At 38.8% G+C, this 22,862-nt stretch overlaps 1 protein-coding gene across 2 annotated transcripts; it reads right to left on the minus strand.

Annotated features, from left to right (window-relative positions):
- Positions 1-694: 694 nt before the first annotated feature.
- On the minus strand, positions 695-20,046 carry LOC122658075 (calmodulin-binding transcription activator 5). Of its 2 annotated transcripts, none has more exons than XM_043852959.1 (13): positions 19,868-20,046; positions 19,012-19,137; positions 9,795-9,910; positions 9,373-9,461; positions 9,180-9,225; positions 8,976-9,087; positions 8,140-8,259; positions 7,996-8,054; positions 6,404-6,787; positions 4,225-4,913; positions 2,456-3,002; positions 996-1,304; positions 695-905 (listed from the first exon to the last, which is right to left on the minus strand). In XM_043852959.1, exons 1-13 carry the CDS (start codon positions 19,929-19,931, stop codon positions 876-878), a joined length of 2,691 nt encoding a protein of 896 aa, XP_043708894.1. In that variant the 5' UTR covers positions 19,932-20,046; the 3' UTR covers positions 695-875. The 2 variants fall into 2 exon arrangements, with proteins under 2 accessions (XP_043708894.1, XP_043708893.1); XM_043852958.1 differs by having other exon boundaries at positions 8,140-8,277.
- Between the last annotated feature and the right edge of the window lie 2,816 nt (positions 20,047-22,862).

The raw sequence follows: 22,862 nt of genomic DNA on the forward strand, positions 1-22,862 counted from the left end.
TGTGTTCAGGTTATCTTCACCTAATAGGTAAGCTTTTAGGTTAGATTCCCAAATGATATTTTATGAGTTCTCCCACTATAATTGACCCTTGTGAAAGTGATATGGATTAACCATTCTTATACAACAAAAATGAATAATTTTCTTTCCCACCCACCACCATTCCCTGGGAGCTGAGACTTGGGAGGAAAGGTTGGCAAGAAGAAATCCTAGTGTTTAGGCTCAAAGTAAGAGAGAGGGGTTTACATGCTGCACGTTTATGTTGACATTTTACACATCAAGCCAACAACAGGTAACAAAATGGTATATTTAATGACCAGAGGGGAAGGATCACATATTTAATGAGAGAGACAGAGAGGGAAGTACATATGAGTATACTTCCTTCCCCATTCAAAATAATATGATATTTAGAGCCTGTTTAGAGCCTGTTCGAATCATTTCTCAAATGAATTGGAGAACATGCAAAACACCCGACCCACCCAACCACAAAGGAAAAAGATAAGAGTACTAAAGAACAAAATGGATTAACAGTAATTTCACAAAAAAATAAGCAAAGATTTCCCCATTCATCTTTGTGGTATCATACTCTGGAACTCTAAAAATTTAGATCATATATTCAACTAATTTAACACAAGATGATCAAGCTTCAAATTCCCAATGATGTCAACATGGATTTACAACCACGGATCTGTACTCTGTAGAATTGGGTCAAACTATACATTAATATTTATCTAAGGAATCCTATGTAAAATATGTTCTATATAGGACTAAAATCTGCAGGGGACTAAGTGTCAGCCTGCTTGAGCCATTGTGATTTCCAGAATCTCTAATGAACTTCTCCAGGCTTGACCCATGTGATCTTCACCTCTCATCCAACACTAAGGATCAAGAAGCCCTTCGTATTCCAACTGCATGAAGTATAATTAATTCAGTAACAAGGTCTACATAACTTGAATCACATCTTTGGGATTTTCACCAATTACCACAAAAACACCTACCGTTGCTTGATTGTGGGCCAATTTCATCCTTCGGTACTCTAGCTGTGCTTGCTTTGATCGGAACATGGATTGGACTCGTATAATAGATCTCTCCACACGCTCTTCTGCTTGTTTCCTGCTGATCTGGAAGAAGTCCTCCACACCATTCTCTTGGTTTTGATTTACTCCAACAGCTTCAGTGCCTTGGACCTGAAGCCCACGGAATCCTTTTTTCTTCTGACGCCAACGTAAAACTGCTTTCTCAAGTATTCCAACTGACCAAAGAATCTTACGGTACTGCTTCCGTACTTGGAGACCTCGGAATGCAGCCTGAATTGGAAAAAAAAAACTTAAATCAGCAGCTTCTTTGTTAAGCCATAGAAAAGCATATAACTGCAAGATTCTAAATTCAAACCACCTTATAACACACTAACATGACATGTAGCAAAACCTCCAAGTAGTTGGGAAGCTTCTGGTGCTATAGTTACATATAACTTGGGCTGGTATGATTTAAGTTTTTTTTGGATGAATAAAAAATTCATTACCAAAACCCCAAAGGGGAGAGAAGGGAGAAGGGGGGAGGGGAGAATATACAGGGGAAAAAGTGGGGGGGGGGGGGAGAGCTATATAAGTCTCAAGCCCTAGGAAGGACTAAGAGACTGAAAAAGAGAAACATCTAATCCCCAGGATACAACAACGTGCCTGTTCCTTGGGGAATCAAAAAGGGAACCATGAGGGAGCATATGAAGTTTAGAGCTGACGTAAAAAAAAGATGGTTTTCCAAATCAAGTCGAATGAATGGGAGCTGGAGGTCCATCTTCTGAGATTCCGCTCCATCCAAATGTGAGAAATAGCAGCCCCAAACACAAGCTTACCAATAGTATCACAGATAGAGCTACCAGAAAAAGTCATGTCCAACCAAAGCCATTCTCGAGTGAAGGGTAGGGGTCTCTTACAACAGGGTCAGAGGGAACCAAGGGCTTTTTTGCAGATAGTGGAGGTAAAAGGGTGGGAGAAGACAAGGTGATCGGTATCCTCAATGCCATTCCAACAAAACTTCCAGGGCCGACTTGCCTAAATTTGGGCTGATTTGGCAAGGTAAAACGTTCTGCTAGTACACTCGCCCCCATACTACGTTCATAAATAAACACACTAACACAACACTCATCGCAGAATGTAGCAAACCCCTCAAGTAGCCAGGAAACCTAGCTGGGTTGAGTTGCATATGACTCGGGTTGGTATGACTAAGTTTACTTGAGAACCATTTGACCAGGGTTGACTTGCCTAATTTGGGTCCACTTGACGGTAAAAAAGTACTCCCTCCAACAAAACAAACACTTGGACTGAGCCATTACCACTGAAGGGTTAAACAAAGCCAGTACGCAATTTGGCTAGGATACTTCCATCCATGTAATAAAACAACTATGTCGTATACAAGTAGATGTATTAGTAATGGTAAACCATTATCAAAAGGAACATACTTGAATTTTAATAGCCTGCCGACGTATATTGAGAAACTCTTTCCGAATCTTCCAAGTACGAAATCTATATTGGATTCGTGCAGCAGCTGACATCTTCTTTCGGATCTCATAGTTTCGGAAAGCATGTTGAATTCTCATAGCTGCAACTATATTACGAGCCTCGTTCTCTGGATTGGAAAACTCAACTGCTTTTGTCCTCTGCTTTAGAGAATTCTCCCTGAATGCAGATTGTATACGGGATGCCGCATCAGCAGCTGCCCGATATGCTTCCAAGGTATCCTTCAGGCACAGCTCATCCTCACTGAGGTTTATGGAGTTAACCAGGTCAGTGGAGATAGTTTGTGGGGAGCCACTTATGTTTCCTGATATGTACATAGCATTCAATTGTGCTATTAATCCCTTTTCTGCAAGATAAGCAGCTAGGCCCTCATGTCCATTCTTGGAAGCAAGATCAGCAGCAGTCTGTCCACCAGGAAATTCTGGAGTTGGGTCTGTGACTAAATTTGGCTTTGCCCCTGCAGATAAAAGAACTGCAACCATTTCCTTCCTACAAACGGATATCACCAAGTTTGAAAGAATTAGCGAAGTGAAAACTAATTATTTGAAAATGATAAGTTACTAAGTGAAACAGGTTTAGTTACCACACACACACACACAAAGGATCCAGGGTTGGCATTGAAAGCCACACACTGTTATATGCACACATGAAGTCTCTCCTCATTGGAGAATATGGAACACTAACTCTTTTTTCTTTTTTCTTGCAGAGCAAACACATATTATACATATTGTTTCTTATGCCTTCCAAATAATCTCTCTTTTCAAAATAGATCCAATTATTCTCTATCAGCTAGCACACACTATTGCTGACCTGCCTTCTTGATCCAGGATTTTAATTTGGTTTAAAGCTGGGTGGACTAAAGTTTCTGAGTCCCCTGTCTCGCCCCCTCTTTGTTTCACCAGCTTTCAACAAGTCTCCACCACCAAGAAAAAGGGAGCCCAAATTCTCTATTGGTTCATAGATTAGTTTTGGTGTTTCTGAGGAAGTAGGCATTTCCAAGCTTGATTTTTAAGGTGTTGGAAAGAGGTGAATAACATGGAATATTTTGCTAATATACGTACGAAAATATATCTACATAACATTTTTCAGATCACGAATGTTCAAGCGAAAACAACATTAAACTCCAACTAATCACTAGGAAGAGTTTGGTGTTTTTCCACTTAGTGATCTTTTGTGCCATAGTTGTATTAAATCAGATTATTCCTGCAATGCAGTTTTCAATATGTATTTTGGCTAAGGTAGGATTGAATAATTGAGGGTGGGCCTTGGTGCAGCGGTAAAGGTTGCTCCATTGTGACCAAGTGGTCACGGGTTCGAGTCTGGAAACAGCCTATCTGCCAAAGTAGGGGTAAGGCTGTGTACATTATGACCCTCCCCAGACCCCGCAGTGGCGGGAGCCTCGTGCGCTGGGTACGCCTTTTTTTAAGGATTGAATAATTGATGTACGGTTAGGAAATAACATGTATCATATCTCGTACACAATTTCCAGAAAGAATAAACAATATCGGAACATAAACTAAATAAAACTTAAACAGATATTACTTTTGCATGCCTTCATACATGGATGAGTGTGAACAAATACGTGTGTGTGTGTGAGAGAGAGAATAATTAAACAAATCTTGAAGCAAATGCCTTTTTTTTAAGAGTGAAAGAGAATGCCATAGGTAGCAAAAACAAATATTTTGCAATTTCAAGTAGTATAAAGAAATACCTCCCATAGTAAGCAGCCCAATGAAGTGCTGTCCATCCAGATGCATCACGAAAATCTAAAGAGATGCCTGAACTTGAATATGGTTTAACAGACCAGGTATAGCCTAGGATAGCACACAAATGGATTACTCCTTGACCTTGACGGTCCCGAGCAGGGATTTTACACCCTTCAACTACTCTTTCCAAAAGCCACTCTAGAAACTTGTTCTTCAAAGAGAGTTCAAGCAAACTGTTTTTGGCTAGTGGAAACGAGATCCCATCACCAACTGACTTAATTAAATGTGCCCAACCTTTGTCAATGGAAGAGATTATTTGCGCAAATCTTTTTGCCTCCCTTAGGGAATTTGCTGAAGCCTTACTAGATAGAAGAGTAATGCTATTAGTTGTAGAGAAGAGCAAATGTGCCAATCTTAACTGCACTTGACATTCTTCCCACTTATCTTCTGGCTGAGCAACCCAGTTGTTCATAGGAGAACGATACTCAAAAGTCAGTACTTGGCTAATGGGAGTACTGCCATCAAGACTCAGGTAGAAATTAACTGGGCCAGGGTTATGTGGCAATGCCATACAACGGAACACCCCAAATTGAACCATTTCTACAGGAACACATACATCGCCAAAGACGCAATATAATCTAGTCTCTGCAAGAAGATGTGAAGAATCTCTGCTAAAACATCCAATCACTATGACCTGCAGAAATCATCAACCAAATGTCAACACTTGTAGTTAACATTCAATCCTTGTCATATAGTTACGGAGTAAAATAAAAAACACGGGGCTTTCTGTGATCAGATGACTACACAGTGCAAAATGCAAGACAAACTTAATTACTTTCATAACAAATTTCCCATTGAGCAAAGTAAGTTTCATTAAGTATGGAAATTTCTTGTGACAACTTCACACTCATAAGCAGGAGACATCATCCCAATATGATTGTTCAAGCCTTTCTTGCAACTATTTAGGACTGCCTACTAAAATCCTGTTGCGGTTTGTTCTTCCATCTTATCTACAGCCACATCTTCTGTCAAATGCAACATTTCCAGAAAATAGAAGGAATTTGAGACAACCTGTCTATTTACACTACCACTATCCATTACTTTTTTTTTCTTGCATGAATTAGAAGATAATAGAGAAGAGGAACACAAAGAGGTTAAAGAAGAACCCATTGTTTGAAAAGGGGGGAGGGGGATTGGTCTCCATCTTCATATACTAAACTGTCAGGTGATGTCCTAGGAATGCTAATGATCAACAACTCAAAACAGATAGAACTTAACTCGCCTATATAACTAAGCTTCATTTCTCCACAACTCTTGGAAATGGATTTAAATTACATCCAGAGAACTAAAAGCAAAAGCATGCCAACTATCGAGCCCATCTCAAGTTGGGTCTAGCCCACCCAATTTTTCCACATCAGTATTTTATTTTAATTGCTTAGCTAGGCATTGAAATATTGATTTCATAGATCTAGAGGTTATTTTGGAAAATTGTCTGTTTGATAATGAAATTTAGTTTTCAGAGCTTTACATTGTCTGGAACAACAATGTAGACCCTATTGATAGTCAACTTCCTAATGGGCCCCACATCATAATAATAGTGCCAAATAAAGAGATAAGGTTTAGAATTCAGGCTACACTGCCTTCTTCTATAATTTCTGAGGATGTACAAAATTTCCATCTGGTTCTTTCATCAAAACCTAGACAGCCTTTCAAAGGTCAAGACTTGATGAATCTAGACATTTAAGGAGGGTCTTCCACAAAAGATTCTAGTCCCATAGAAAATGGTTCAATCAATACTCATAAGCAGTTAGATAAAGCCATTTGAGACTTTCAACAGCAGTTCATAAAGTTCTATAATTATTGCACCACCTATCTGACATGGTCCAATTTATTATTAACTCTGAACTAGGGGGTTTTTATCCTATGGCAGCCATTCTTTTCATATTTACTTTCATTCTAATGAACATGGAGAAATGAGCAATGTTATTTTGTAGCTGTTCAGAGTACATATTTCTCTAAAATATTTCAATGCTTAGTCCATAAACTCTTCAATCAGCAAATCATATATAAATGTGTTCGTGAAAAGACTTGTTTCTCAACTGGAAAATAGTCTAGCCTCAAATAAGACATGCAAGCCATAACAAGAAGCTTATTTTGCAGAATGGAAATATAGTGAGAATAGACCTTTGTTTCTTCAGTTGAAAAAGCCCATGCAGGTGAAACTTCAGTTATACTGAAAACTTGCTCTCCAATAGAAGGTTGATTATTATCTATCTCGGTATATACACTTGATTCATGACCACTGGAGATTGGGGATTCAAGTTGTGGATCATTGATCGATCCTTGGGAATTAGTCATAATGCAGTTCATCCACCTGCCAAAGCTGTCCTGAGTTTGCAAACCTTCAACAGGAACATCCAATGAATCATATTTTCCCACTCTCAGCTCTTCAGAATCCTGTCTGTGGTCACTCATTCCCATTGTTTGAAAGCAATCATGGATTGGTAGTTGTACACCGACAGGAACACACCCAGCAGCAGGTAAATTGTCTTTTAGGAGAATACTACCCTGCAATGAGTCATAGATAGGGATTACTACATGGTAGAAGTTAAGAATCAAACAGAATATTTTGAAATATTATAGCTGCTTGGTCCCCTTAAATTGCCAATACTTGGAAGAGCAAAAGGTAATCATAGACTTCAGTAGATAATCCATGTATGCATCATTGTCAAGGCGTCGCCAAGCGTCCAAGGTTTGTACCCCCTCCAACGCCTTTTGTCACATAGATCCCATGACAACTATGATACTAACTATATGAAAAAGTCTGTGTTGTTCAGCAAGCCAACACAACCAAAGTTCGATGACTCTGAACCATAAAAATGGCATTGGACAAACATTTTGAGTTCAAATCCAAAAATGGTAATGTATGCAATGGAGAGCCAATTTGAAGATTCAGTATGTGTGCAACTGGGAATTCAAGCTACAAGACAAACAAAAGAGACAATTAACCTAAAGTATATTCAGAGACGATATGTATCATACTATATAAGGGATTGTGTGTGCATGAGTTAAAGTTCCCTTGACAGTTGTCAAGTCAAGCTTGCCTTGATAGACCACCTACTCTCTGCCACATGGAGGGCCCTTCTGCTCAAACTGACCATTGGATGGGACCCCCCGGCCCCCGCCAATGGGATTAGCTAGTATTAAAGTTTGGGCCCCATCAATACCGTACAGTTGACGATGCAAAAACGTAAACCCTTGTATTTTCAATGGTTAGACTGCCCCAAAGTTGCCACTGAATTTTCAACCAATTTCTAAAGCCTACCTTTCTTCATTTGGGAAAAATTGACAGGCTGAAACTTACTAGGCTGATAGATGATGATGTGAATACAATGTCTTTTAATTTGAGTCGCAACAGAGCTGCCACATGACATATTTGGGCTGTCAAGGCAAGCTTGGCCCAATGCCCACCCATGTCCACCATATCTTGGCACATGGAACTGGTGAACTTTACAGAGTTCACCAATCTTGGTGAAAGTTAACTTCACCCGTGTGTATGCAGAAAAAATTTTCTTTATTGATTTTAAGCCAACAGAAAAGAGAGCTAAGCCTTTGTCTAAACAAGAGAATTGAGCAACTGTTCATAAGATATTTTGGATTTAACTGTCCCACACAAAATAACATAACATCAAACAAGGGCGTAATACCACTGTGGCAGCTTATGAAAAGGAGTGAACAATGAAGAACAGTGTGTAATAGTGGCTGAATTTACTTACATTGTTTTTGGAGTTACTCATTACATATAGGTTCTGCTGCTCAAAATATGAAACGTCATCTGCCATAAAGAAACTGTTATCAATGGTCTCTAAGTTGAACAGCTAAGCAATATCAAGAAAAGGTTCTAAGTTATACACTTATACCTCTCTTAGGTCCTGGAGGATCATTGCGATTTTCTGTTGCCACCAGATCTTCCCACTCAAGAGTGTTAATCTCATGAAGTTTCAGCTCATGATTTCTAACAGTCATACATTCACCAACCTCTTTTGATTCAACAGAACCTAATATTTTCAAAAAATAATACATTATGATATTGCTGATATCAAGAACCATATCAGTAAGATCACATAATCAATTATTAACATGATATGATAATAAGGGTGTCAAAAACACCCGACCATCCCTCCCTTCAGGCTGGGCTGGGTTTGCTATTTGCATGGCCCTGGCAGGGCCGGGCCAGGCCTGGGTTGAGGCCTCGACCCTGGCAAGGCCAGCCCGACCCTGTATTATATAATATATATATTTATACAATATAGAGAGAGTGTGCTTTGGTGCAACGGTCAAGGTTGCTCTATTGTGACCAAGTGGTCATGGGTTCGAGTCTTGAAACAGCCTCTTTGCGAAAAATGCCTTTTTTTAAAGCCTGGGATTTGTTAAGTGGGCTGTGATTGGACTTTGTTAGTACCACAACTCAATGGGCCAAGATATTTAGGGTCAATCAGGGCCGGGCCGGGCTGGGTTGAGGGTATGCTTGGCCCTGGCAGGGCTGGGCTGGGTTGGGGTTTAGGTTAAGGCTCCTAGGGTTGGGCTAGGGTTTAGGGCAAGCCCGGACCAGACCGGCCCGTTGACACCCCTATATGATAAAGAAAAATACAAAATCTGTGAACAAAGCTAGGTATCTTCCATCTTAATTGAAATACAAGATCCTTTTTATTTGCACTAAAAAAGTTACAGCACAATCATGGAATGTTTATCTCACCAGCATAATCTACCACGGAATCAATTTCTTCCAATAAAACCCCAGAAGCGTATGGGTCAGAGTTTCCTGAGCTCGAATTTGAATGAACAGGTGTAGTGCTAGAACCCTGCACCTGTATTGCATGATGTGATGTATATAAGAAAATGCATGAGTACCTTTCTTGACATTCATAGTTAACAAAGCATAATAAACCAACAAACTAACCTCTAATGTTTCACGATAATGCACAAGGACTATGTGTTCTTGTTTCCTGTAGAAAAAAAGGGGACCACGAGATTAGAAAATTTTAATTGAACACTAAATAGTAAATATAGAATTTTATATAACAACCATAAGAGAAAGAAAATAAGTAGTTGAAAATGTGAATTATTCCACGCTTTAAATAATCATTACATACTTGTCAAGTAGCCAATAACACCTGCGGACAAAGTTGGGGTTATCCTGGCCATGTGCATAATAGACATGGATCCTTTCTTCATTACCAACCTGTATGATGAAATGAAAACATGCATGGATTCCAAGAAATACAAATATTTTAGAGATAACGTGAGCATATATAACATTCTGGATTCCAAGAAAACAAAATACAGTAGAAGAGAAGGTTGGGAACTAGGAATTTGCTAACTTGGATCTTTGTTAAGTATTGATGCTCCAATAGAGATAAGCAATCACACGAGAATAGTAATTTTGGAAAGAAAGCCCATAAATACATAATTAGGACGATCTTTTGTTGATTCAACCACCAAACTTTACAAACTTCAGGGAGGCATATGTTGCATACTAGAACAGAATAAACCGTATCAGAAGTTAGTAACAGACTTTTAAGTGTTCATGAGCTTCTTTGACAGTCTTCCCATCTTTTTTCTTCTTCCAGTTATGGCCATCTTTGCGGAAGTTCCTCAGCATTGTACGGTCAAACAAAACAATTGTGCCACCTGAGTTTGGGAGAAAAAGACATTGAAGGGTAAAATCATTATCCGTCTCCATCTAATTACTGTTCGCAAAAGACATAAACCTTAAATTAATACATTAAAACAGATGTAAAGAAACCCACAAATATAAACCTTAAAGTAATACATTAAAAAAGAAGTAAAGAAACCCAAAAAAATAAACCTTAAACTAATACATTAAAACAGAAGTAAAGAAACCCACAAATACATCTTATTTCACCTCAAAAAGTATTGGACTCAACTACACGATCATCCTCATCTCCAAATGCATAGATATATCAATGGATGCCTAGCATGTAAAAGATATGGATGTCGCAAAATATTGCATGACGAGAATCCCTTTTAGACTTCAATGTGCAAACCTCGCAAGTCCTGATCCATTATATTTCCTAGTTCATACAGACTACAGAAAAAGGCTGATACACACTTGACATGCCAAATGATTAAAAAACAAAAAGATGTTTACCAAACAATTAATGCAGGACAACTAGGGAGAAGATTAAGTTATAGGATAGGATTGGGTTTTGACACGATTGATGTCTGGCAGGATAACGAGTGCACAACATTTAATGCATAAGCTAAAGGGTAAGAACATTAAGATAAGAAAGGAAATAAAACATAGAAAGACAAATAACAACTCTCACTTCGATGAAGCTTGGAGTCTCATTGGAATTAAACAAGGCTTGATGAAGTATCAACACCAATGAATTTATGGAGTCTCACCAGACAAATCAGCAGAACAACCATCTGGCCTCTCAAAGCAGAAGATACTTCACAGAGATAAAACTACAAATTCTACTAATACATCTTCTGGCTCATCAAATGTCAGTTAACTTAGAAAACCACCATTTTAGCATTTTCAAATAACCTCTTGTTCTTTGCGTACAATTTACTTGTTCTTCAAAATTCCTTAATGGTTACAGTTCCCAAGATGAAAAGTTCTAATGAATCACTTCAACAAATATCTTATGGCCCTTAGTATATGGCCTGGCAAGCAAATTATGGGCCTTGGCTTTGAGATAGATTTAACCTAGATCTGGTTATGGGCTTAGTCTTGCCTTGATCATCAATGTGGAGAGGAATGGTGGGCCCTGCACTCTGCTCATAGGCCTTCACTTACAGACCTTTGGGTCTATCACCATCATATTCTGTCAGCTTCATAAAATTCAGCTCAATTTGTTGAAAATATGATCTCTCTTGTGGAGGTGTACATCAAGTTGCTGGAATTAGCTATTGAGATCCAAATGGAATCAGAAATGGATTCCTTCGTATTTTGCAAAGAATTCCTGTACATGTCTTATAGAAAGTAGACACTAGTTGTTCATTAAGCACACTCTCAACCTTCTTGTAACCAGCATAAGCAATTGTGTCAGTTGAATAGCATGCCTGTCGGTCCCAATGTAAGCAAAACAAACTCCAACATTGAAAATTGGGCTGATTCAATTCCCAAGTGGAAGTTCCCACACTTAAATCTCCACAAAACTTCTACAGAATGTGGAAGGCATCTGGTCGTTCATGGATGAATCCTCTGGTAAGTTCCAGCTGGAAACTTTTTAAGCTTTAATTGAACTATCACCATGTTGCCTTCTTTGAAACAAACAGAGGGAAACGAGAGGGGGGGGGGGGGGGGGATGAGCTTGTTCTTCATACCTCAGTATTCAAAGAAGGGTAAAGTACACGTACCCCCCTATAATGCACCCAATATTCCTCGTACCCCCCTAAGGTTCTGAAAAGTCCACGTACCACCCCTGCAAATTCCACGTACCACCCCTACTTTACCCCCCTAATTCCAGATAAGTCCAAACCGTTAAGTGCTAAAAACTTGACCATTTTACCCTTTCTTCTATGTTTATAAATTTGAAAAGACCTAATTGCCCTGACCTATTTGTTCATAATATGAAAAGACCTTTTTGCCCTAACCTAATTTGATAAAACCCTTTTACCCCCACTATTTGTTCTTAAGAACCTAACCCAATCTAATTACCAAAATGCCCTTGTTAGGGCATAATTACCAAAATACCCTCATCTTCCCCAAATCTCATCTTCTCCAAAATCCATCTTCCATTTCTGAAACTTCTCTCAAAATCCACACAAACTCTCTCTCTCTCTCTCTCTCTCTCCTTCCGTCTTTCCCAATAATCTCTTAATTCTCTTTTTCTTGCTATCATTCTCGTTTAGTAATCTCATTCTCTGTCTCATTCAATCATTCATTCCAATTATCTCAACCAAAACCGAACCCTAATAAAGAGGCATTGTCGAATTAGGAAACCATTTTTCTGTTTTCTCTTGCTCTGCTTCTACGTTGTTTCCCTTCTCCGATTCCCTAACAATCCATCTTCTTTGTAAAAATTCGCTTCAGATTAAGAGTTTTCAGAAGAAACCCAAGAAAACCCTTTTTTTTTTTTCCTTCTCTTCCAATTCTTTCTGGGTCTGTCTCCGCCTGCGTGTGCAGGAGATTATTGTGTTTGTTTCGTCAGTGGCTGTTCCTTCGAACGTCCCTGCACCTACTTCACTTTATGCTGGAGACCTTCATCTTGATATCACCGATGGACAACTCTTTGATGCCTTCTCTGTCATCGATAACCTTGCATCTGTCAAGGTTTGAGAGAAGTTTCAGAAATGGAAGATGGATTTTGGGGAAGATGAGGGTATTTTGGTAATTATGCTTTAACAAGGGCATTTTGGTAATTAGATTGGGTTAGGTTCTTAAGAACAAATAGTAGGGGTAAAAAGGTCTTATCAAATTAGGTTAGGGCAAAAAGGTCTTTTCATATTATGAACAAATAGGTCAGGACAATTAGGTCTTTTCAAATTTATAAACATAGAAGAAAGGGTAACATGGTCAAGTTTTTAGCACTTAACGGCTAAACTTAACGGTTTGGACTTATCTGGAATTAGGGGGGTAAAGTAGGGGTGGTACATGGCCTTTTCAGAAACTTAGGGGGGTACGAGGAATATTGGGTGCATTATAGCGGGGTACGTGTACCTTACCCTTCAAAGAAACACTTCCTGCACCTAGTCATGAATTTGACTGTTATATGTTTGGTACATCAATCAGCATCTTAAACTTTCCCGAGTTCTCACAAGTGATGGAATGAAATTGATTGGTTTCCTAAATTTTATCTTATTGGAAATCTTGTGTCATTATGTAGAGGTATTTATATCATTTGTGGCATGTGTGCATAGGTAATTTCTTGTACTTCTTGGGGGCATAATTTCTGTCCAATATATAAACCAACTTGAAAGGGTGAGGCTAATTCGTTTTTCTCCACAAAACCTAACCCAGAGTTTATCCATACAAAACAACTTGGTAACAGAGTATAAAAGATACAAGGAAGCTCGCAAAGAGGGCCAAGTAATGCAAAGTCTCCCAAAAGCATTCTCACACCTTCCAGCTGTATACTCATACAATGTAAGTGTAAGGCCAAGGTTTCAACTTTCAATACGTGAGCTATCAAGGTGATAGTGATTATTGTAGAACTCCCGAGTATTTTTTAACAAATTTTGATCCTATCTTGTTTCTGGTATGCATTTTATCCCCAACTCCTCAGAAAACTCAGTTCAGAGTTAATCTATATGCAGATCTTCTTGCTGGGGAATTTATAAGGTTTACTAAAGATTGCAATATATCATGTGTCAATGTCACACTTTCTTTTTCTGTCATTCCAACAATGGATTTGATCCTACAGAGGTAAAATCATTTACCCTTGGGATTATTATATAAACCAAAAAAAATTTTGGTATGTCAATCTGCTTAGACATTCATTTCAAGCAAAGGAAAAACAGGATATTTACATGCAAGGTTTTAAGTATCCTTCCATATCTGCCAATACTAACCGATATGTATCATATCTTTAAGGTACTGATACGATATTTAAAAATTTTGGTACTAGTACATGTAAGAAACCTCATCCTTTATATATATTAGTAAGTGAATGCACTTGTCTTGTTGTATCTAGCGTATCTTGCGGCTCTCCGTTACAATACATCTCTTAAAATCACCCTCCCAATACAATACCTGATACCGATACTTTAAACCTTGTTTGCGTGGAATTATTATTGATCCAAATATATTAAAAAATTCTTTAAAAATATCTTTTCACATACACCTGTAAAGGTACACTTTTACCTAGAGGTATGAGCAAAGATATGGCCCCACCCCTAAGGATACTCACCAATAGACTCAATCACACTCATAGTTGTCAAGGTGTCGCCTAGGCAGGTGCCTTGGACGCCTTGCGTCTGGAACCCCCTCTAACGCCTTGGATCGCCTAGATGCCGTGACAACTATGATCACACTTGCCAATCCCCACATTTTTACCATGATTTCCAACTTTGTGGCTTTGAAGTTTTAAAGATGAAAATGGCATAAGAGTTACTACCGCTTATGTATTCAAACATGAAGATTTAAATAACATAGCAAAGAGGTTTTGATATTGTTAGAGTATGTATGTATGTCGGTTGGAGGTATATGGGTGTCCATAGACCTCCATACCATGGGAGTATATTTGTTTCTCTTTATTTCTCACACATTGGTTGCTTTCCTTTAACTATGTGTGGTCTCCAAGTATGAATAGGATCAGTGAAATAGCTAAGTTAGTAAGTTAGAGTTTGTCTTCTTTTTGGATTTTAATCTAATGTTGTATATATATATAAAGGACATACCCAGTGCACGAGGCTCCCGCTGCTGGGGGTCTGGGGAGGATCATAATGTACGCAGCCTTACCCTTGCTTTCACGGATAGGCTGTTTCCAGACTCGAACCCATGACCACTTGGTCACAATGGAGCAATATAATTGATTCTTGGTTTTGAAAGTCTCAAGAGTTCCTTGTTAAAAGGAATGCAGCACCCTATGCTTCTTTCATTCTATATCTGACCCTAGTTGAATGAAAATGACGAGAAACTAGGGTCCATTCTTCTTAATCAGTACTACTATGGAGTGAAAGATTGATTGCAGACAAGAGGATTGCAGATTGAAGCTTGCGGTCAGAATTCTGAGACATTCTTTTTCTCCCATAAATGATGTTAAATTAATTCACATCCAGCCAGTGGATGATTCTTAATTTTGAAGATAATTTGGCCCATCTTGGAGCACCACTCAATCAGATTTTTCAGCAGATCAACCTTGCTGATCAAGGTTAATTAAGGTTTGCTTTCACTCCGGGCGTTACCCTGTTTTTGGGGTGTTTCTCAGATTATTTGAATCTGAAATTAATCCCTACTTATCCATCAGATTCTCTTGATGTTTTATGACATTAATACTCATGTTATAGTGCCTTCGATCTTGTTTTTGGAGGATTTTTGGGCTGCTGGTGATTGGTGATTTGCCTACAAAATCTCAGCTTAAGGTACCCTGTTTTGAGGGTATTTTTTAATATACTCTTGCTTGCTGAAATACTTATCTGTTCTCAGTCAGAATCTGAGATCCTAGGGGTTCATTCCCTAGCTGTTGAGGGATATTCGATCCCCATTGGATGGTTTTCTGGCACCACCAACCAGTGGTATTATTTTATCTATACTTTGGGATGTTTCAAGGATTTTTTTGTGCATGATGGCTGATTCTAAATTCACCACTGACCATGTTAATATTCAAATCACCACCATTAAACTGAAAGGTATTTCCAATTATCTGTTGTGGGCTCAAGCCATCAAAGTTTATATTAATGCCAAAGGGAAGTTGCAGTATCTAGTCTGATCCTCCCTCTGCTGATTCCAAAGATCCTACCACTGTTAAAGCCTATGAAGATTGGATGCGTGAGAATGATACTCTACTTATATGGTTGTGGAACAGCATGGAACCTACTATTGCTGCTAATGCCATGTTTCACACCACTGCAAAAGGAGTTTGGAACGACCTAAAGCAAACTTTCTCTTAAGAGAAGAATATCTCTCGCATTTATGATTTATATGATAAAATTGTTAATCTCAAGCAGGGGGACTGATCTCTCAACGAATACTTCAGTATATTTCAAGGTTTGACGAAGAACTCAACATCCATCAGGCATCAGCCTCTCACCACTAATCTGGAACAGTTGAAGCTTCAACGGGAAGAATTTCATGTGGCCAAGTTTATGGCAAGGTAAAATTCAAATTATCAGTCTGTTAAGAGTCAATTGTTGGCTGGAGAAAAGATACTCTCTCTTAATGAATCTTTTGCACGACTTCAGCATATTGTTACCCCTTCCCGCCATGATGCCTCTCCAAAAGATAGTTCTGCATTTGTTGCTGACCGTGGGCACAACTATAATTTCTCTGGGAGGGCATGGTTCATAGGGAGGATGTGGTCATGGATGTCGCAGACTCGCAGTATAGGTGGATGTTGAATTATGTACACCAGAATACCATGGGGGTATTCTGGTCATTTTACAGTTGTATTTTTTACTTCTTTGTTCCTCCTAGTTAAGTCGGCTGTACTAGGGGTATTTTTGGTTATTCATATGTAATCTCTCATATTATAAATACAATGCTTGTTTGATCATATTGATCATTCAAGCAATTACTCTCTAATTCAGGTCTGCTAACAGTGGACAACAGACTGACCGACCAATCAGACAGTGTTCTTTTTGTGGCAAGTTAGATCATACCATTGATACCTGCTGGGTGAAACATGGTAAACCAGACTGGGTCCTCAATCAACCAATACTGTTACGTTTGATGATCATGTCTTCTGGCGACACCAATATTGCATCCTCATCTAGCGTTCCGACATCTGGTTCAGGACCTCGTGATGATTACAGTCAAATTCTTAAACTTCTGCAGAACCTTCAACCTTCCACTGGTGTGTCTTCCTCCACTGCCACCTTTTCTTATACAAGTACATCCGCCTTACTCTCATCTACGTCATCTGCTCTCTGAATAATTGATTCAGGGGCCTCCACTGATATGATTGGTAAGTCTCACATTCTTTCTTCACCTCAGAAGATTGCACATCCTTCTCAGGTCATTCTTGACAATGGCTCCTCTATGAATATGGTTGCTTTTGGGTCTGGGTTCTCTACCGTCTTTTCCATCATTAACCTGTGTTCTTAATGTCCCTGACTTACCATTAAATCTTATGTCTGTTAGTCAATTAATCAAATCTTTAAACTGCTCAGCCACATTTTACCCTATCTGTTGTGTTTTTCAGGATCTCCAGACAGGAAGACGATTGGTGATGGAATCTACTACTTTGACAACTCCACTCCTATAGCTGCTCTTGTTACCTCTCCTACGACTTCTCCACTTCATTTGCATTACCGGTTGAGACATCTTTCTCTTTCCAAGCTTCAACAGATGGTTCCCAGCTGCAGAAAAATATCTCGTATTGGTATGAAGCATGTGAGCTTGGAAAGCATCACCATACTTCATTCCCTCCTCATGATGTCCCTCGTAGTCTTTCTCTGTTTTCCTTGGTTCACTCTGATATCTGGGGTCCATGTCATGCCAAGAGTCAAATAGGTTTTGTTTATTTTGTGACATTTGTAGACGATTATTCCCGTACAACTTAGCTATTTATGCTAAAGGATCGTACTGAATTTTTATTTGTGTTTACACAACTTCATTCTGAAATTAAGATTCAGTTGGTGTGTCTATTAAGATCTTTCGTTCACATAATGCTTTAGAATATACTCAACGTGAAAAACTGCATTTTGTTATGCACATAGAATGATACATCAAACTAGTTTTTCTTATACTCCTCAACAGAATGGTGTAGCTGAACGGAAAAACAGGCATTTGCTCGAAATAGCTCGTTCCTTGATGTTTTATATGAATGTTCCAAAATATTTGTTAAGTGACGCGATTATTACTGCTTGTTATTTGATATATCGTATCCCACCAGTTGTCCTTGATAATCACTCATTGTTCTCTACTGTTTTTCCTGATGTTCCTCTGTTTAGTTTGCCCCCGCGGGTGTGTCTGGTGGTGTTTGTTTTGTTCATAACCCTTGCCATGGACTTGATAAATTATCCCCGTGGGCAACCAAGTGTGTGTTTCTTGGCTATGCTCGCACTCAAAAGGGCTATAGATATTATGATCTCACTACTCGTCAATATTTTGTTAGTGCGGATACGACCTTCTTTGAATCTACACCCTACGTTTCTACTGAGTGCAGCCAAATGGATGATGATATCTTACCACTTCTGGTCGTTGTATCCTTCACTGAATCTTCTTCTAAGTTCTAACAGTCCTCCCACCAAGCAGTTGCAGATATACAAGTGTCGTCCCAAGTCCACAACCCATGCTGCTCCTTCGCAACAGCCCTCTACTTCATTAGACACCCTGTTTGGGGATTCTCCATTTCCTTACTTGCCAATTACTCTTCACAAAGGTACCCATTCTCGCAAAGCTCCAACTACTTACACTATTGAGAATTATGTTTTTATATCTCACTTTCCATCTTCCTTACATAATCTTGCCTTGTCCATATCTACTAACTCCATTCCTAAGACTTATCAAGAGGGTTTATCTTATCCTGGGTGGAAAGTGGCTATGGACACAGAGATGAATACTCTATTGGATTGTTGGGCTTGGACTCTTAATGAATTACCTCCAATAAAGGAGCTTGTGAGGTCTTGTTGGTTGTACTAGAAAGTTCCCTAGTCTATTATAAATTGAGTGGGCTGTGGACATAATGTCACAAGCAATTATTCTCTAACTCTTCTCTCTATTTCGTCAGTATTAACATATGTACTTACTGATAAAGCCTCTACACTACATGGTCATTTATATTTTTTTTGATGAGTCTAATATGTTAATGCTATTCAAGCAAACACAAAAAATGATAAAAGACAGCAAGGATAATAAAGTACACTTGCCTGCTACTATCAGGTCCACTTTTTGTGTTCCTGGCACCTGAAACAAGGCGCCAAGAGTCACAAAAGAGAATGGGCCTGACTGAAGTGCCGGTCTGGATCTATGCATGTCAACAACATGGTTCACAATTTTATTTCTTGTTTTTTTTATTGTCTAAACATATACAGAAAGGGAGGAGGAACTTACACGTTACCGATTTACAACATAAACATGCATCTTACTTGAAAATAAATTGTCATAAAATGGTACACCTAGTAGGATGCAAAAGAAAAAGAATGAAGCAAGTAATTACTTGGAGGCAAGTTCACTGGCTTGACACGGATACTGAAATAGTTGTGATTAAAGAGTATTGCATGAATTTCATTTGGCCGCAGCCACCTTGTTGTGGCTTCCTTCATTATAGTTCCAACATCCAAATCTGCTCAATAAATGAAAGAAACAAAATAATTAATTAAGTAACATCATTTGAGATAATGCATAGACAAATCTTCTGGTCCAGGGGAAGACTAAGAAAGAAATGGCTTATGTTCTCAAAATGAATACAGCTGGACAGTTGTGGTGAGATACCAAAAGAATCAAGTGAAAGTATTTCGGCAGTAAATACCGGAGGCAAAAGATATAGAAACAACGACAACAACTCAGAACTCAGCCTTATCCCAACTAAATGGGGTCGGCAGTTGGCTACATGGATCCTTGCCCTCCAATCAGCACTATTCAATGTCATACTTGATACAAGGCCTAAGCTATGCATGTTTTTTCTCACCACTTCTCCTATGGTCATTTTAGGCCTGCCCTAATTCTTTAGTTAGAATAATGTTTTTTTTTTTTTTAATGCAACTAAACCCTTCAATTAACAACTCGAAAGGTTCATTGGAGTTGCTATGCATAAATAAGGATCTTTAGGGTAGAGCACTCAATGGACTTTAGTATTCAGAGTTTTAAGGGGGCAAAGATCCACAGGCTCTAAACATGGATTGACGAAGGACGCTAAATGACGCCTCTGTTTGAGAATTAAAAATTCCAAACAGAATATACTTGTACAGATATAATTTTTGAAACAGGAGGACAAGAAGGAAATCGATATTAGCCTAACAGCAGTTGAAGTTAGACAATAAAGTAAGAATTGAAGAATCAGGTTTTGAACTTACCCTCCATTGTATGAAACCCATGAATCTCACATCCAGTAAGCCGACCAGTAGCACTACTCTCCATGGCTGCAACTCTTCAGCCTCTGATAAACAGACCTATCTCCACCTTCAAAGTTCAAGCAACTATTCCAGACTTCCAGACTTCGAACCCTTCTCCAGCTCCAGTCTCAGGGACATAATCACAGAAAGAAAACTTCACAGACGGGACATAATCGAAAGTTCAAGCAACCATTCCAGACTTCGAACCCTTCTCGATCTTCGCTTTAAATGACATAATTGCAGAAAGAAAGCTTCAGTTATAGAAGACAATGAAAAGCATAAACTTTTGAGGACTACGGTATGAATCCAGTGATAAAATGAGGTCAATCTCCTCCGTTGGCGTCAATTGAACCGAGAAATTGCAGCAGTACATCGTACACTGATCCTGTTTTTTGGTATTGTCATTTTCATTGCTATAAAATGTTATCAAAATACATAGAAACCTTGGAAATACAGGTCAGAATAGAGTAAATGTGATTGTGATTTGTGAAAGCAACAGATTCTGAAACTCCGGATGGAACGGGTTATCACTTATCTACCATTCTTTTCCAAATTAAATGAAAAATTTCCCCGCCATAAATAAAATAAAAACTCATATTGCCTAGTTACGTTATAAATATGGATTTAGTAACTATAAAGTAACGATACCCGTTAGGCCGTTACCTTTAAAAAGGTAATGTGTCGGCCATTTCAAAAAATTGTTTTTACATTAGAATCAGTCTAATACGACCGACCCCATATGTGCAACAGGGCAAGGGTGTCAATCGAACGGTTTGGTTCGGGTTTGGTTTGGTTTTTTGGGTTTTGTTGTGAGTTTTAGGAAATCAAAATCAAATCAATAAGGATTTTTCAGTTTCATTCGGGTTGGATTTAGGTTCTGTTTGGTTTGTATTATCGGTTTCACTTCGGTTCGTTTTGTAAACCAGGTATAGTCTGGTTTTGGGTATGGATTAGGTAGGGTTTTTAGGGTTTGGGGGTTGGTTTCAGTGTAAATGGTTCGGTTGAAGTTCGATCCTATCGGTGGGGCCAATCGGTGTCCCATCAGCTTAACCCAAACCGAACCAAAATCTGAATGGTGCTCTAACCCATAAACCGAAACCAAACCAATAAGGCCTCAATTCGTTTTGGATTGGGCTCAATTAGGTCGGGTCGGTTTGACCGATTCGTTTTAGGCTTTGACACCCTTAAATATGGGTATCGGTATCTATATTGAAGGCGATCAATATTGACTCAGATACAGTGAACTAAAACAGTAAAACCTTGATTCAATTTGTTTATGTTAAGAAACTGCTTTTTGTGGTTTTAAGTTTTTTATGTCACTAATGATCGGTGATGTTTTGAGAAGTCATAATAGATACAGATTTGAACGGTCTGATACAGCATAAAATCACCTCACCAGTCAGAAGCCGCCATGTGGCCGAGCCGAGGTCACCCTAAGAATCGAACCGAGCTGAATCAGAAACTTGGCCGATCTGCTCTCCATCAAGTCACATGGCTGGGCTGAGCACTCGGTTGAGCCCGCGACACATCACCCATGCCAACCTCCCTGGCCGAGCATACACAGGACGGCCTAGGCCGAGGTGACTGCCGAGATCGACCTCCCATATCGACCTCCATGGCCGACCTCCGAGGCTGAGCCCTCCACCAAGGTCATCACAACGGCCCACCAGGAATCGCGGAGCCACGTCAGCACATCCCGAGAATCATGGGATAAGGATCGAGCCACAATCCTAACGCGATACGGAATCACACCAAGTATGGACTCTTACCTTAACAAGAGTCCGACCCTGAAAATAACTCTCCACTTCGCTCTACGCGAGAGAGCCTTCCAAGAGAAGAACTCCTATCATACTGGGACTCTCCCAACCACCTCACCTCACTCTATAAATATTCAGGTATAGAGCTCTATTGCTCATCTCACTTTTACTAGCTGTTACACGCGCTGGAGACCTGATTTGAGCATCGGAGATTCCTAAGCCGGAGCCACGCCAGCTCTCTTGCGCTCACTCAATTTTTTGTAGGCTCATCCATGGGTGAACTGGACGACAGGGTTTTTCACACGTAACACTATCAATTTCATTGTTTTCCCTACCTAAATCGTATATTCTTGCTCATGTTTAGAAGAGTGTACAGCAATGTCTTTTGAATCCATTATTGAAAATTTTATTGTAAGCTTTCTGCCTTTGATTTTATTGTAATAATTCAGTATTAGAACCGAAGTGGTGAACTCAACAAAATGATAACATGTTTTTTGATTGCTCTTGACATATTCCTAAAAGTTCTGAAAGTCTTGGATAAAGATGAGTTTTATGATAATTTGAAAATAATTTATCATTATGTCTAATTTATAATATTTTATTTTGTTTTTTTTGGTAAAAGTCATTTTTAATAGTTTTTTTTTTTTTATGAAACAAAATATAATCACACAAACCACATACCAATCCCAAAAAGTTAACCGACTTTTGGAACCGTGGAATGGTGGCTATACACAACACACACACCCCATGTGGGACTAAACCCACACACCCCTTTTTTTGATAAAACAAAGTGTAATTACCACTATATATTTGCATGTTTTAGAATACACATGTGAAATTATAGGATTTTACCCTCGTTTAAATAAGAATTGTGTTATACTAAATTGACAAACAAAAAAATTTCCCTTTTTTGTAACAAAAGTAATTTCACTTGTGAATTCTAAAAGAAACATGCACAATAATGAAAGCTCTTGAAAACGACATAATGAGAAATCACTTGCATGATTTGAGGTATTGATGCCAGATCGTCAGTTACAAGTGATCCATAATGGCATGACTAGCCACTGATCCCATTAGCATATCGGTAAAAAATATGGATCAGGGGTAAACATAATCAAAAACTTGATTATTTAGGAAAACTGGAGGCAAATTTGTCTAATCCATAACAATTTTGAAGGTAATCAATACCCAATTTGATA

Source organism: Telopea speciosissima, chromosome 4, assembly GCF_018873765.1.
Source record: "Telopea speciosissima isolate NSW1024214 ecotype Mountain lineage chromosome 4, Tspe_v1, whole genome shotgun sequence".
Lineage (NCBI taxonomy): Eukaryota > Viridiplantae > Streptophyta > Magnoliopsida > Proteales > Proteaceae > Telopea > Telopea speciosissima.

Coding starts and splice junctions, on each gene's coding strand:
- LOC122658075 (XM_043852958.1), bottom strand. CDS start 19,931: ATGGAGAGTAGTGCTACTGGTCGGCTTACTGGATGTGAGATTCATGGG. Junction 9,911..19,011: donor GCCAGTGAACTTGCCTCCAA/GTAATTACTTGC, acceptor TCCCAAACTCAG/GTGGCACAATTGTTTTGTTT. Junction 906..995: donor TGGCCCACAATCAAGCAACG/GTAGGTGTTTTT, acceptor TACTTCATGCAG/TTGGAATACGAAGGGCTTCT.